At 43.8% G+C, this 16,101-nt stretch overlaps 1 protein-coding gene across 2 annotated transcripts; it reads left to right on the top strand.

Annotated features, from left to right (window-relative positions):
- The first annotated feature begins 4,725 nt into the window (after positions 1-4,725).
- On the top strand, positions 4,726-14,847 carry PDCL (phosducin like). 2 transcript variants are annotated; one of them, XM_014736224.3, is made up of 4 exons: positions 4,726-4,972; positions 6,937-7,116; positions 10,438-10,619; positions 12,535-14,847. In XM_014736224.3, the coding sequence occupies exons 2-4, from the start codon at positions 6,942-6,944 to the stop codon at positions 13,084-13,086; spliced, it is 909 nt and encodes a 302-aa protein (XP_014591710.2). In that variant the 5' UTR covers positions 4,726-4,972; positions 6,937-6,941; the 3' UTR covers positions 13,087-14,847. The 2 variants fall into 2 exon arrangements, with proteins under 2 accessions (XP_014591710.2, XP_023484587.1); XM_023628819.2 differs by having other exon boundaries at positions 4,772-4,958.
- Positions 14,848-16,101: the final 1,254 nt, after the last annotated feature.

The following is a 16,101-nucleotide window of genomic DNA, read 5'->3' as shown; positions in this document are numbered from 1 at the left end:
TTCTAGTTGTGTTACTCGTTGAGATTTTGACAATAGCTATTTTGAATTCTCTGTCATTTAGATTACATATTTCTGTGTCTTCAGGCCTGATTTCTGGGTACTTGTCATTTTCTCTCTGGTCTGGAGATTTAATAGAATTTTTGATACTGCCTAGTGGGCGTGCCTTTGTTCTTTTGCATCATGGTATTATTTGATTGCAGTTACCACCTATCACCACTGGGTGGGGTTAAGAGCTGCGTATTCTGAGCCCCCTGCATTCTGGCAGGATCCCAGGTGCTGGAGCCACGCTGGGTGGATGGGGTAAGAGGAGCTTTCTTCTGCATGCTCTCACAGTGTTACTTGCTCTGTTTTCCCTATCTGCTCTCCTGACATGTTGGTTGGTGAAGTCACCCCCACGATAGCTTTCCCATCAGTTGGGGGCTTTCCTCTAGGCTGTGAGGGACCTCAGGGATCTTTGATGTTCTTGTGAATGGGTGTCCCTTCCCCTCTTCCTTCCCTCTCAGAGGCCATCAAGAGTCCTGGATAGCAGTCTTTTGGGGAGGGAGTGAAGTTTTCTGTTACCCTGTTCCACCTCCTCCTGGGGGGGCTCCAGCCTCTCCACCCTCCATCATATGGTTGCATGGGTCTCTTAGATGTCTTTTGTGTTGTGTGGATTTCCTCTGTTGGAGTACGAATGTCTTTTTTGTTGTATCATGGAGGGGAGAGATCACTGGGGGAGCTCACTCCACCATGATGCTGACATCACTCTCCTCATTGATCTCTTTCTTGATTGTTTACTTGCCTATAAACTCTTTAAACTCCGTAATTTACCTTTTTCAAACAACTACAATGCCAGCTAGCCTTTCTGGCTTTTAATTATGTTATTTAACTTCAAAAGTCTATAAAATACTATCAACCTAAATATGTCTTCATATTTAACTGGACTTTAGTCTCCCCAAAGAGAGCTTCTGTGGTAGGCAGTGTGTAGGATGGCCCCTAGTGATTCCAATCTCTTGATATCCATGCTGTTGAGTGTGGGCTGGACTGAATGGTTCACTTCTAATGAAAATAATACAGCTGAAGTGATGGGATGTCACTTCTAAGGTTAGGTTATACAGGACTGTGGCTGCCATCTTCGTCGTGGATTCTCTCTCTCTCTTTAAGATCACTAGGGTATTCAGGAAGCCTATGGAGAAACCCATGTGGTAAAGAACCCAAGTCTGCCAGCAACCATGCATGTCATGTCGAATGTGGATATCTATTTCCCCAACTTCCCAGTTGAGACTTCAGATGAAACCTCAGCTCTAGCCAACAACTTCACTGCGATATCATTAGAGACTTTGAGCCTGAAGCACCTAACTAAGCCATGCCCAGAGTCCTGACCCAAATACCCTGTGAGAAAATAAATGTTGTTTTAAGTCACTCAGTTTTGGGGTAATTTATCACATTGCAATAGATAACTAAGACGGTTAGCTTATTCATATTTCTTGGAACCTTAAAGAAACCCAACAGATATTATAAAAAGAATAAAATATGAGATTCATAATACAAACTATGGCCCAATTATTTTCTTATACATTTGTAAAGGAATTGTTGCATGATTTTAAACTCAGGACAATTAAATTCAGACAATAATTAACACTTACTGGCATGTCCCAATGACTACAATTCTCATAAATTTAAATGGCTTTCTCATGCTTACATCAAAACGTGACCTGTATTTTGGATATGTTTCTCTGGAGAACCAGGCTAATCCAGTGGGAAATTGAGGAAATTCTGATGAGGAAAATGGCATAGAGTTGGTTCAATCAACGTATACAAGTGCTTGTAATATACAGAGACAATCTGTTCCATTTACTTCACAGTTTTCTGGAGAATTCATAAATAACTAACATTGTTTTCTTTGATGAATTGAGCCAGCCAGCTCAAGGGCAGGCTGCCTAGACTGACTGCTTTGCAAAATGCTGGCTAGTCAGTTTCCCTGTTGAAAAGTGAACAAGACTTAGGGTTTCCAGACGTCCCACATTTCCTCCCTCTCTTTTATAAATCCATTTTTTTACCTTGTTGACAATCACCTATTAACTTTCTCCTTCATATGAGTAAACTTGTTTGCATATAATTAACTGCCCCCAGGTTATTCTTTGACAGGAGTATATATAGAAAGAGTATATATAAAGAAAAGAAGTTGTTGAAAGACTGAACCTGGGGCATTCCATTATTTAGAGCTCATGAAGGAGAGCAGTTACTGAGGATGTCAATGAAGCTGGAGAAACTAGAAGGTGGCATTCTGAAAACCAAGAGAAGAAAGGGTTTCTAGAAGGAAAAGAGATTAACTGTCAAATGCTGCTGAGTGCTTCAATAAGAGCAGAACTCAGACTTCACCACAGATTTGGCAACTCGGAAGTCATTGGTTACCTTCACAAGTGTGGTTTCAGTGGACTAGTGGGCACAAAAGCCTAACTGAAGTAAGATGATGAGGGAATCGAGGAGAGGAAATACAGAACTGTTTTGGGCCTGGTTGTAAAGGGAATCAGCGAAAAAAGCTGTAGCTGGAGGGGCCTGGAGAGGGAAGAAAGTGAAAGTTGACTCTTAAATTTTAATTTTTGGAACAGAATAGCTAATACTTTCAGATGATTAAAAATTACACATATAAAGTTACATATAAAAACTCTCCCTCCGGGGCTGGACCTGTGGCTGAGTGGTTGGGTTTGCATGCTCTGCTTCGGCAGCCTGGGGTTTCACCAGTTCGGATCCTGGTCACGGACATGGCACTGCTCCTCAGGCCATGTTGAGGTGGTGTCCCACATGCCACAACTAGAAGGACCCACAACTAAAATACACAACTATGTACTGGGGGGATTTGGGGAGAAAAAGCAATAACAACAAAAAAAGATTGGCAACTGTTGTTAGGTGCCAATCTTTAAAAAAAAAAAAGTCTCCTTCCCACTCCTGACTCCCATCTGCCCCTTGAAGGTAACTATTTTATTTCTTATATATTTTTCAATGCTTTTCTTTATGCATATATAAGCAAATATTATTTGTCCCTATTTTTTATACAAAAGCAGGAAACTAATAAATGATATTCTTCGCCTTGTTTTTTTTTTTTTAAAATAAACAATATATTCATGCAAAGCACATCTAGAGGATAAACTTCCAGGAGTGGAATCGCTGGGTTAAAGTTATATGTTTTTGCAATATTGATAGATATTTCTCAATTGCCATCCATAAGTGTGGATCAATTTACACTCAGCAATGTATTTCCCACAGTATCACTGAGTCTTATACAACTTTTTGATTTTTAACAATATGAATGGTGGAAAATGGTATCTGATTCTTTTTTAGAGATGAGGACTAGGCAAGCATATTCACACGCTGTGGGAAAAAAGCCTAAATACGCTGGGGAGAGAGAGAGGAGGTAATTGCAGAAGTAGAATCCTTTACTAGGCTGGAGTAGGATCCACTGCACTGTGATTCATTTCATAGGTACAGATGCAGGAGGCCGTTGGTACATTTTGGGGGTGGGATGAAGTACAAATCTCTTCGATCGCTTCTGTTTTTCAGGTGAAATAAGACTCAAGGTCATAAGCTGATCCAGTGAGGAAGAGTTGAAGATTTGAGAGAAGAGATGTGAATTGCTTTTTTCAGAGAGTAGGACACTAGCTTGACCAGGGAAACGAGGATTATTGGGCAGGAACTGAGGGTTCTCTTGTGGATTGCAGTCTTAAATTTAAAATGAGATTTGAAGAAAAAGGAACCACCACGGATGAAAGAGACCCCTGCTTTAGGGAGACGAAGTAAAAAAAAAATTAAAAGCAAAGCGTTCATCTAACAAATATTCATGGAGCTCTCCTGTGCAGAAGCACTGTTGCTGAGTGCTGCCTTGTTATTTAAAGCCAAGCACAAGCATATTCAAGTAGGCCGTTCACACAAATCTGATTAAGGTAAGGTTATCCATTCTGCAAACAAAATTACAAAAAGTCACCATGCAATCTCTTTAAATGAACTGTTCTTAAATTTGGGGAGGGGAGTTTTCTTTTGATAGCCTGAACAAAAAGGTTCACAGAAAAATATGCACGTATACAAATTTGCAGACAATTTCAGGTGGTCGTAGAACCAAAAGTTAGGAACCGCTCCCCCTAATTAAAGCCCTATTTTAAACGGTGTATTTTTAGCATATTTTGAGTGACTCAATTTACACAAGCTTTCTATGAGCCACTTCATGATTGTGTATTGGACACCTCAATAAAGACACAGATTTTGAAATCATTTTAGGTTTAAAAAAAGTTGCAAAAATAGTATAGAGTTCCTCTATACTTTTCACCTAGAATCCCTAAAGGTTAACATCTTACGTAACCACAAGACTGTATCAAAACTATTGATACTATACTATGAACTAATGTTAGCTAATGGACACTAATCAAATTTCGTCAGTTGTCCCACTCGTGTCCTTTTTCTGTTCCAGGATCCAATCCAGGATTTCACGTTGTGTTTGGTTGTTATGGACCTGGTTTTTTTTTTCTTTAATTCAAATTGCTGAACGTCTGAGTCTCTTTTCCGTTCTAAAAGACGTGATGTAATTAAGAACCAATTAAAAATACATGTGGAATGGCTTTGGAAATTTCAAAGGGAACCAAGTAAATTTTTATTATTGAATAAAGTGGGGTCTATATAGTGTAGCTTTTTGTTTAAATTAAAAGCAAAGCAAACGAAAGCGTATTAATATTGCCGAGGTGTTTTGTCCCCAAGTAGGACCCGTCGCTTCTCCCTTGGCTGCCGGGAAAGGCTTCTTCCCATTGGGTAGCGTGTGTTCGCCCTGACGCAGGAAAGCCTCCTCATTGGCTCTCGCAGTCGGGACTCCGGCGGCTTTTCTCTTAGTGCTCAAGGCGCCGACCGACTTTTCTTCCTCCAGCCGAGCGCTCCCCTTCTTCCGAAGTGCCCCGAGCTGCCAGCCCGAAGGGACCTGGACTTAGCTTGGCCGGGTAACTGCTCTGAGGTCAGCCGGGAAGAAGCGGCAGCATGGAATACGGGTGGGAGGTAGTGGAATAGGGCGGTCAGCGAGCCCGGGTGGGAGAGCCTTGTCTGCGCGCCCTCGCCCTTCACGGTCTCCGCGCTGCTCCTTCCCCGCGTCTTCCACCGGCCCCACCTCTACCGGGCTCCCCAAAAGGTTCTGCTCACCCTTCCGCTGGCCCCGCCCTCGCCGCCCCACAGGGGTCCTGCTTCCTCCGCTGGCCCCGCCCCTATCCCCTCCTCTCTGAGGCCCCGCCTCCTCCGCGAGCGCTTCCGCCTGCCCCGCCCTCACCGCTCTCCTCTCAGCGGCCCCGCCTCCTCCGCGAGCCCTTCCGCTGGCCCCGCCCTCCCCGCGCTCCCCTCAGCGGCCCCGCGCTCCCCTCTGCTGGCCCCGCCCCCTCCGCGCTCCCCTCCTCTGGCCCCGCCCTCCCCGCGCTCTCCTCCGCTGGCCCCGCCCTCCCCGCTCTCTCCTCCTCTGGCCCCGCCCTCCCCGCGCTCTCCTCCTCTGGCCCCGCCCTCCCCCTCTCGCGCTGTCCTCCGCTGGCCCCGCCCTCCCCGCGGTCTCCTCCTCTGGCCCCGCCCTCCCCCTCTCGCGCTGTCCTCCTCTGGCCCCGCCCTCCCCGCACTCTCCTCCTCTGGCCCCGCCCTCCCCGCGCTCTCCTCCTCTGGCCCCGCCCTCCCCGCGCCCTCCTTCCTGGCCCCGCCCTCCCCGCGCTCTCCTCCCTGGCCGCGCCCTCCCCTCCTCTGGCCCCGCCCTCCCCGCGCTCTCCTCCCTGGCCGCGTTGTCCCCGCGCTCCCTCCGCCGGCCCCGACCTTGTCCCCTCTCCCTCAGCGGCTCCTTCTTCCCTCAGTACGTCTCCACCCAGTCTCTCCCCGTTCCCCTCCCCTTGGCTTCTCCACGCCTCTTTAAATTTGGTTCTTCCCCTCTCCTGATACCTGCATCTTTCAATTAACGCTGCCTCTTTTGCTGCCCTCTCCCCATCTGACTGCCAGGGTCCCCACATTTCCCCACTGATCCAGGCCCTCTCTATGTGGGCTACGCAAACGGTGCAGAGGCCTTGTGCTGGGCGTTGGAGGTCCCTGCTTTCAAGAGCTCCCTGCCCCGTGGGGGAGTCACTTTGTGTAACAGGCCTGGTGATAAAACTCTCATGAAGGAAACAGTCCTATATTGCGATGCTTAGAGGAAGGAAAGCTCGAGTTTTCGCCCTCCCTGCTGGATCTGTAAGCAGGCCTGTGAGGGGCTAAGCTGTACCTTTCTCCTAAAATGTCCTAGGCGGCTTTTGATGCAGAAGCTTGGCTCCAACCATTGTGCTTTAAACACTTGGAAATTAGTAAAACTTTGTCATGGTCCCTTCTTTTAACCAACATTGGTAGTAGGGCTTCAGAGCCCCTCTGTCCAGACGCTCACTGCGCTCACTGAAAGGCTGAAGGCAAGAGACAGGCAAGTGCATTGACTGAAGACAGTGACTCAGCATCATACTCTTGGTGCTTCTTTTTGGAGTTTTTCCCTGGGATTCTTACCTAGTTTTTCAATTACTAGCAGTCTTAGGTGGTAGGAAAACCTAAAAGTAGATAAAACCTCCAGTCAGCAAGTAGATTCCTCCAAGCCAGCGTACCAGGACAGTGTCCATCATTCAGAAGACAGTGACTCAGCTCCTCAGTCTCCTGGAGTCAGGCAACCCTGGGTCTGATGCCAGCTCCACTGTTTGCTGTAAAGCTTGGCAAAGAAACTTCCCTTATCTGAGTTTCAGTTTTACCTTCTATAAAAAGAGCCCAAAAACCCTATCACACAGGGTCATGGTACAGATTTGCTGCGATCTTGCGTATAAAAAAGATTACTTTTAGGATCCTGTAAAATAGTAGGATCCAGCACAAGTGAACGCCTCCTCTTCAGATTCATGTCTGTCTGATGCAAGCCAGCAAAGAGCCTGATATGTTGCCCTCCCCCAGGCACCATGACCACCCTGGATGACAAGTTGCTGGGGGAGAAGCTGCAGTACTATTACAGCAGCAGTGAGGACGAGGACAGCGACCGCGAGGACAAGGACGACGGGGACAGGGGTGCCCTGGCTGGCAGTTCACTGCCTGCAGATGCTGAGTTGGCAGGCGAAGGCATCTCAGTTAACACAGGTACTGGAAATCCCTGAGCTCTGGGAACAGGTTGAAAAATGCCCAGTAAGTAGGTATTAGTTAGGAGTCTCCTGATCACTTCTCTCTAATTGCAGTCCCACTTCCGGAGATAACCTAGCGTTATCATCTCACTGTGCATGCTTCCAGCCATTTCACTGCACAGCACAAAGATGTCTGCGTAGCAACATGGTCATGAACACAGACTGGCCTGGATTTGAATCCAGCTGCTCCAATTAGTGGTTGTTTGGTGTCACATAAAGCATAGGTGTGAGTATATTGGTAGTATAAATTCCTAGAATTGGTGTATTTGTACTTTTTGTTTTAATAATTCCAGATTGCTGTCAGTTGAGGTGGCACTGGTTTGTAGTTTAAGCAGCAGTAGATTTCCCCGTGCACTGCCCTCCTACTTTATTATCAGACTTTTTGATCCTTGCCATCCTCATGGATGACAAATGACCACTCATTGTAGTTGTATTTGCTATCTTTTTAAGAGTGACGTTGGGCCTCTTTTCATAACTTTGAGATATTTTCATATTCTTTGCTCATTTTTTCAGTGGGAGGGTTGCTCTTTTTCTTCGTAGGGAGCTATAAAAGTAATTAATAGGAGGTATGAGTTGCAAATATTTCTGCTAGTTTGTTGTTTGTCTTTTGACTTTATATTCTTTTCCTGGCAGAACATTTTTATTTTTATGTACTTGAAAGCATTATTTTAATTTTTTAGTTTTGTTGTTTACTTGAAAGGCCTTTCTTCAGAGTTAAAAAAAGATGCTCTCATGCTTTTTCTTAGTGTTTTTATGAGTTCACTTTTTTCCTTTTTACACTTAAATATTGATTCACCTGAAATTCATTTGGTGCAAGGTATGTGGTAAGGCTCCCACTTAATTTTTTTCATATAACTACCTAGTTGTTTCAACACCGTTTATTGAATAAGCCATCTTTTCTCCATTGCTTTGAAATGTCAATTTTAACATGTACCAAATTTCTGTTTATAGTTGTGTCTTTTGGTGTACTTTGCAGTCTCTTCCATTGATTTGTCTTTTTTTCTTTTTGAGGAAGATTAGTCCTGAGCTGACATCTGCTGCCGATCCTCCTCTTTTTGCTGAGGAAAACTGGCCCTGAGCTAACATCTGTGCCTGTCTTCTTCTATTTTATATGTGGGACGCCTCCCACAGCATGGCTTGCCAAGTGGTGCCATGTCTGCACCTGGGATCCGAACCAGTGAACCCTGGGCTGCCGAAGTGGAACATGTGCACTTAACCGCTGCGCCACGAGGCTGTCCCCTGTTTTTTTTTTTTTTGAGGAAGGTTAGCCCTGAGCTAACATCTGCTGCCAATCCTCCTCTTTTTGCTGAGGAAGACTGGCCCTGAGCTAACATCCATGTCCATCTTCCTCTACTTTATATGTGGGATGCCTGCCCCAGCATGGCTTACCAAGTGGTGCCATGTCCGCACCCGGGATCCACGCCGGCGAACCCTGGGCTACCGAAGTGGAACGTGCGAACTTAACTGCTGCATCACCAGGCCGGCCCCTGATTTGTCTTTTACTGTGCTATATCACATTGTTTTTTTTTATTTGTTGGGGTTTTTTTGGTGAGGAAGATTGGCCCTGAACTAACATCCATTGCCAATCCTCTTTTTGCTTGAGGAAGATTGTTGCTGAGCTAACATCTTGGCAGTCTTCCGCTATTTTATATGTGGGATGTCAACACAGCATGGCTTGATGAGTGGTGCTAGGTCCGTGCCTGGGATTCAAACCTGTGAACGCCAGGCCACCGAAGCAGAGTGTGCAAACTGAACTGCTGTGCCACCAGGCTGGCCCTGTATCACACAGTTTTTAATTATTGTGTTATGTTTTAGTATCTGGTAGGGTTGCTCCTCTCTCAGTACTCTTTTATGTCATTATTTTCCTAACTTTCGCTTTCTCATTTTTTATTTTTATTTTTTATGCTGAGGAAGATCTGCCCTGAGCTAACATCTGCTGCCAATCTCCCTGTTTTTGTAGTGATCTGCCACCACAGCATGGCCACTGACAGACAAGTGGTGTGGGTCCACTCCCAGGAAGTGAACTCAGGCCACTGAAGTGGACTGTGCCAAACTTAACCACTAGGCCGCCAGGGCTGGTCCTGCTTTCTTATTTTTCCAAAGCAAATTTAGGAGCCTGCACACACATGTGTAATCACGTGTTTTCATTGGGAATGCATTAAATGTATAGATTAATTAGGGGTGGTGGGCACCTTGTGATCTTGGGTCTTCCTAGTCAGGAATATGGTATTGCTTTTCCATTTATTCAGGTCTTTCTTAGCGTTTTTGGGTAGCATTTTAAAGGTTTCTTTGTATAGATTATAATGTTTTTTCCTGTGGTAAGAAGTGACCTCCGATTCTCAGTGTCTTGTGATGATAAAGGTTTATTTTCCAATCGTGTGACATGCTGCCTGTGCGGGTCAGCAACAGCTCTGCTTCTGCTTCAGGTGTCCTCATTCTAGGAACTAGGCTGAAGGAGCATCCCTGTTTGGGACGTGTTGTTTTCACGACCAAGTGTAGAGAGCAAGAGTGGGCCGTTGGAAACATGTGATGATTCATAAATCTTTTGCTCAGAATCCATTGGCCAAAGCAAGTGACATGGCCAAGCCTAACGTCAGTGGGCTGGGGATACATGTACCATCCCACAGGAGGTACTACAAGTCACATGGCATGGGCCAGGGATATACAGCATGGGGGCGGGAAGGTTTGGGGCTGGCTTGAATAACAGAACAACCTGCCACAATCTTGTTATAAGGATTCAGCTAATACAGAAGTGTAGAAAGAAACAAGTACAAGTTCTCTCTCACCAGTCCCCATAGAGCCCGCTGCCTAGAAACAACCCCTGTTAGTAGTTCACATGTCCTAGCTCTTTTTCTATGAACATGCAAATGTATATGCACATATGTAAATATCCATAAATCTTTATGCGTACACATACAGTTCTCTTTCTAAAACTTGAAGGATCATCCCGTGATAGTGTTCTGCATTTTGTTCTTTTTTTGACCGAGTATATTTAAACATCTTTCTTGGAAGGAAACATAGCTCCTTCATTCTTTCTAAAGGTTGTTTTATTTTCCTTTGAGTAGATGCATCATAATTTATTTAATGCATCTCATACTGTTGGGCCTTAGCTTGGCCCTTTAATTATTGTAAATGGTGCTGCAGTGGACCTCGTTGTGTGGACACCACACTGCCCTGTGTGAGCATCACTGCAGTCGATGGAGCAGGCTTTAGACAGATGTGAGCTGGTCCATAATTTCTTGCCCACTCTTGGTCACCTTCATGGTCATCCCCGACTCAGGTCCAAAAGGTGTGATCAATGACTGGCGCCGCTTCAAACAGCTGGAGACAGAGCAAAGGGAGGAGCAGTGCCGGGAGATGGAAAGGCTGATCAAGAAGCTGTCAATGACCTGCAGGTCCCACCTGGATGAAGAGGAGGAGCAGCAGAAACAGAAGGACCTCCAGGAGAAGATCAGTGGGAAGGTAATTAGCAGCGCCGGGCTTTTCTCAGAAGCTGTCCTGGCTGTTGGAACGGGGGTTAGGGATTCAGGAGGTGTAGGGTGTCGGATTTGGCCTCCAAGAAGCAGGGCAGGGGAAAGTGTAGAGTCAAGTCATTACTCAGACACACCTGTCTTTGAATCTTAGCTCTGCTGCTAGTGACCATGGGGACGTCTCTTCCACTCTGAGTCTGTTTTGTCACTGGTTAAATGAGGTCGGTATCCTTACCTCACGGGGCTGTGTGGATACAATGCCCATCACAGTGCCTGGCCCATTGAAAGTGCTCAGTAAATGTAAATTTTCTGTCCTTTGTCGAGGTCTTACCTTGATCCAGAAATAACTCTCTGAGGTTGGTAGTATTATCCCCATTCTACAGATAACAAAACTGATACTTAGAGAGGGGAAGGGACTTGCTCAGGGTCATGCAACTAGTAAATGCTAGTAGGAGCTAGGATTGTAAGCCAGATTTTCCTACTTTTCCTGTGATGCTGCTGTTTCACTTGAAGCTGATTCATGAGAATTTATTCTAACGAGGCAATACAATAGAAGCAAATGGACACTCCGGAAGATCCTTGGAACTAGGTCCCTGCCTCTCTCTTCCCTTCCCAGTATTAAAAGGACCATCTATTCCTCCAGGGATGAATGTCTAGGAGTGCATGAGATCATTTGGCTGTGGCCCAAAGCAGCTCTTGGCTGGAAATACCAGCCAGGATCTGAGAGCAGATAAGAGGATTAAGTGAGGACTCATTCACCTTGACCAGGAGGATGATTTCAGGGCATTAGACTCAAGCAAAGATGTAATAGGTCAGAAAGAGCCACTCCGGTAGGCTGAGGTGGAGTGGGAAGAAAGTTGGGCATGGTAAGTAAAACAGTGAATTCAGAATGGTGCTGGCTATGATGCAGTAACACCTATTCTGATCTAGTGTGATCCCCAGCGTCCACCCTCCAGTCTGAGCCAGGTTATGCAGAGCTAGGCTTTATTACAGCAGCGGGGATGTCTTGCTGCACCAGGGCGGGAGAAGGAAGACGCTCTTGTAACTTAAGCTGGCTGCAGGGCAGTGTGCCCACTGCTCACAGCGCTTCTTTCCTTCCTTACCAGATGAAGCAACACATCACCTGATCACGTGGGCGGTCTTGAGAGAGGCTGTCCCTGTCCTGCTGAGTTGTCTGCAGTAGAACAGGACGGGGAGCTACCTGAATGCCAGAAATAGAGGAGTGGTTTAGCAAAATATGGCACATTATGTATAATTTTATAAAAAATATTTGGAAACATGAAATTTTTATGCTATAATAATGCTAAGTGGCAAAAGCAGGTTATGGCTTAATTGGTACACCCGCAACTGCTGTTGTAAAAGCAAAAATGATTTTAGCATGTGTCTGGTAGTAAAAAGAAATACACACTTTGAGAGAGTGTATGTGACTGTGTGTATTGTGTATGTGTGTGTGGAGATGCAGGGCAAGGATTATGAGTGTTCTTTTAAAGTTCCTTGATGTCCTGTTGTCTTTTCAACAAAAAACAGTGGGTAAAATAATTAATCCATTATCAGGACTGACAAAAAGGAAAAAGCTCCTGAGGTGATATTAACCGATGCCGGATTGAGAGGCAGTATGACGCAGTAGTTAAAAGCCTGGGTTCTTGAAAAATCTAGCTTGAATCTTGGTCTTATACTCGTTACCTATGTGAACTTGTGCAAATAGTCTCAAGTCCTGGAACCTCATTTGTAGAGTAGGGGTAATAAAAGTCCCCTCCTGATGGGGTTATCATAAGATCTCAGTGAGGTATATCGCCTATCAGGAACTGAGCTTGGTGCTTCGTGTATCATAAGCATTGGTCCATATTGACCGTTATCCCAAGTGTTCGGTTTGTGCTTCTTATGCTCACTTGCTGGTCCTCCTGCAGATGACTCTGAAGGAGTTTGCCAGGATGAATGAGGACCAAGATGATGAAGAGTTTCTGCAGCAGTACCGGAAACAGAGAATGGATGAGATGCGGCAGCAGCTTCACAAGGGGCCGCAATTCAAGCAGGTGTTTGAGATCCCCAGTGGAGAAGGGTTTTTAGACATGATTGATAAAGAACAGAAAAGCACCCCCATCATGGTCCATATTTACGAAGACGGCATTCCGGGGACCGAAGCCATGAATGGGTGCATGGTCTGCCTTGCTGCGGAGTACCCAGCTGTCAAATTCTGCCGGGTGAAGAGCTCGGTGATTGGGGCCAGCAGTCGGTTCACCAGGAATGCCCTCCCTGCCCTGCTGATCTACAAGGGCGGGGAATTGATTGGTAATTTTGTTCGAGTCACTGACCAGCTGGGAGAAGATTTCTTTGCTGTGGACCTTGAAGCTTTTCTGCAGGAATTTGGTTTGCTCCCAGAAAAGGAAATCTTGGTGCTGACATCTGTGCGTAACTCTGCCACCTGTCACAGTGAGGATAGCGATTTGGAAATAGACTGAACTGATAATCTAGCTGCATAGATTTCTCATTGTTTGGGCTGGAAGACGCGTGTCTGGGTGTTTATTTTTCTTCCTTCCTGTGTCTTCTGGCTTTTCAGCTGTTCTTTGTTGTCCATCTTATTACAAGTAAAGTCAAGAAGTTCTTAGATTAAATCAGAATGCTGAATCACCTTGTGGCTAGCAATAAAGTAACTTAAAATTGTATAAACAGGAAGCCAGGCTTTTGAACTGTTTACTTAAGATTCCCTGGCATGACATCTCTGTTATTGTTGCCAGTCAATATTTACAAAGGATCCTAAAGACAGTGTCCTGGAAATTGTCTTCAGATGATCTCAGAGGTCTCTGTCAGGTTTGGGAGTATAGTTGTATAGTTCGTGTGTCATTTGAACATAAATAGTGCATTTCCTTCATCAAATGATTGCAAATTATATTTACTTGTAATCAGAGCCATAGTCCTAGAAGGCAGTTGAAATATTTTTCCCTTAGACCCTGCTTTCTACGAGGGTCTTGTTTAAAGGTTCCAGAGGATGTGAGTTTGCCCCATCAAGAGGGGTGACCTCTGCTGCTGGCATCGATGTCCCGCTCAAGCATTATTAAGTGTAGAATAGGAAGAAGGATCCGACTAGCCTCTTGATCCTGGAAGACCAGCTGAACTTAAAAAGTACGGCTGGGTTGGAGCTGGAGAAGCCTTTTTAAAGAAGTTCTTTCAATAAGATTCTCCAGCTCATATCTTTATCTCTCCTTTATTTAACAAGGTGACTTTTTTGTTTAATGTAGCTTTTTTAAAACCTTTTTTTTTTTTGCATATTGGGAAAGTAACTAATACTCAATAGAATAAAATTTGTCAAAATAACAGAAAGCAAAAATAGCGAAGTTAGAATAATCTCTAATCCTACTACCCAAGGTAAAACACTATTAATATTTTGGTATATTTCCTTCCAAGGTGTTTTCTTTGTATACATAGATATTTTGTTTGTTTTTAAACAAAACAATGGGATCATTCTGAACATACTGTTTTATAGTATGGTCAGCTAATATGTCAAACTTTTTTTTCATGTTATTAAATAATCTTTTACAACATTTTTTAAACGGCTATTGATATTTCATTGTGTAGATATACTGTAATTTGCTTGGCGGTTGTCTCTTAAAAAGAAAAATAGTAAAGACTTTTTATTACAAAAGTAATAGATGTCCATTGTAGAAAATGTAATAAAAATTGTTAAGCTAAAAAGAGATTTAAAAAGCCCTGTAATTCCACCAACCAAAAATAATCCCCATTATCATTTTTACAGGTATCTTTCTGGTCTTTTTTTCTATTTCTATTTGTATTTATAATAATGATTGTCATTTGAGTTTTTTCCTCTTGTTTTTTATTTAAAACATGTGCATTCTAGGGTTAGGAAAAATGTAATCTGGAATTAAATATTAGCTTTAAAATTCACAGTTTTGCTTTTCCTGGCTATTCAGGAATTGCCTAACTGTAGAAGGGTCTTGAAAATATCTGTTGTAGTTAGTCAGCAAAAAGAAAATGCATGGTTTTTCTGATTTAAAAAACTCACTGTAGAAAGTCTGTAAAGTATGGAAAATTATTAGAAGTAGAGACAACTGTTGTCAGTGTTTCCATTTATTTCCTTCTGGTCTTTTTTCAATATTTTTAATAACATTGAGAGCTTATTGGAATTAATTCTGTGTTCTGTTTTATTTAATATTATAAATACTTTGACATGTTATGAAAATTCTAAATAAATAACTTCTAATGGCTTCATAATATTCATCATTTGGATATACCATAATTGTTTAACTATTCCCTTAATATTGGATATTTAGATTCCCAGGTTTTTGCTAAAACACTTAGCATCTTTGTATTTTGGGCTATATTTTGGATCATTCTCTTAGTTTAGATTTCTAGAAGAGGAATTATTGGGTGGATGGATAGCAACATTTTTAAAATAGTTTTTAGAAACCATCTTCTGTTCTCATTGGAAATGGAAATATATTATGCAGTTGCAGAACCTTGACTACCTCTCAAGAACTAAAATTCTAGAATAAAATGAGCAGACAAGGAATGGGGAAATCCTAGAGTGTTAAATCTCTTACCCAGGTGTAGTGGAAACAGCATGCGCTTAGGAGTCAGACAGATCTGGGTTCAAATCCTGTCTGTCACTCACTTGTGGTGTAGCTTCCAGTGAGGCACCAAGCTCAGTTTCTCGCCTTTACAATGTGATCTATAATACTTGCTTCATGAGTTGTTCTGTGACAGCAGTTCTCAACGTGTGGTCCCGGAGCAGCTGCATCAGCTTCACTGAAGAACTTGTTAGGCAAATTCTCAGGCTTCACCCTGGACCTACCTGCCACATCCGAAATTCTGGGAGTGGCCCAGCACAGTTTTCACAAGCTCTCCAGGTCATTCTGAGGCTCGTTCAAGTTTAGAAATGCTGACTATGGATTAAGGGGAGTGATAGAAGATGTTACAAAATGGGCTTACTACTGGTGATTTTCTTTATTTGAGTAAGGGAGAGAAGGAAGTGAAACAGAGCGCCCAGATCACTTCTCTTCCTCTTTGTGTGATTTTCCTTTTAGTCATGGAATTGGGGGAAGGAAAGAGAAACTCATATTTGTCTTTGAGAAACTATGTCCCAGTAGTTTTCCAGATTTCGCCTTCCTCTGGAATGAAAGTCCCATGAAGGCATGGACTTTATTTTCCTTACTGTGTATGGGACAGTGGGAAGGGCCTGGACTTTGGGAATAGGCTGACATTTACTGGCTTTGTGGGCAAAACACTGACCCTCTCCATGCCTCAGTTTCCTCATCTGTGAAATGGGGATGAGTAACATGAATCAATTCATATAAAATACTTAGGACACAGCCTTGAAATGTGTCTGTTTTTATCACCAGTGCCAACCGTGCCTGGCACGTGGCAAGGAATCAATAAACATTTAATAATGAACATATTGGCTCGTTGAATGCCACTTCCTTTCCAGGTAGGATAGTAGTAACTTTACAAAGATAAAGAAA

This window comes from Equus caballus, chromosome 25 (assembly GCF_041296265.1).
Source record: "Equus caballus isolate H_3958 breed thoroughbred chromosome 25, TB-T2T, whole genome shotgun sequence".
In the NCBI taxonomy this organism is placed as follows: Eukaryota; Metazoa; Chordata; class Mammalia; order Perissodactyla; family Equidae; genus Equus; species Equus caballus.
Note: the sequence above shows the minus strand (reverse complement) of the source record. Positions and strands in the feature narration are given on the sequence as shown.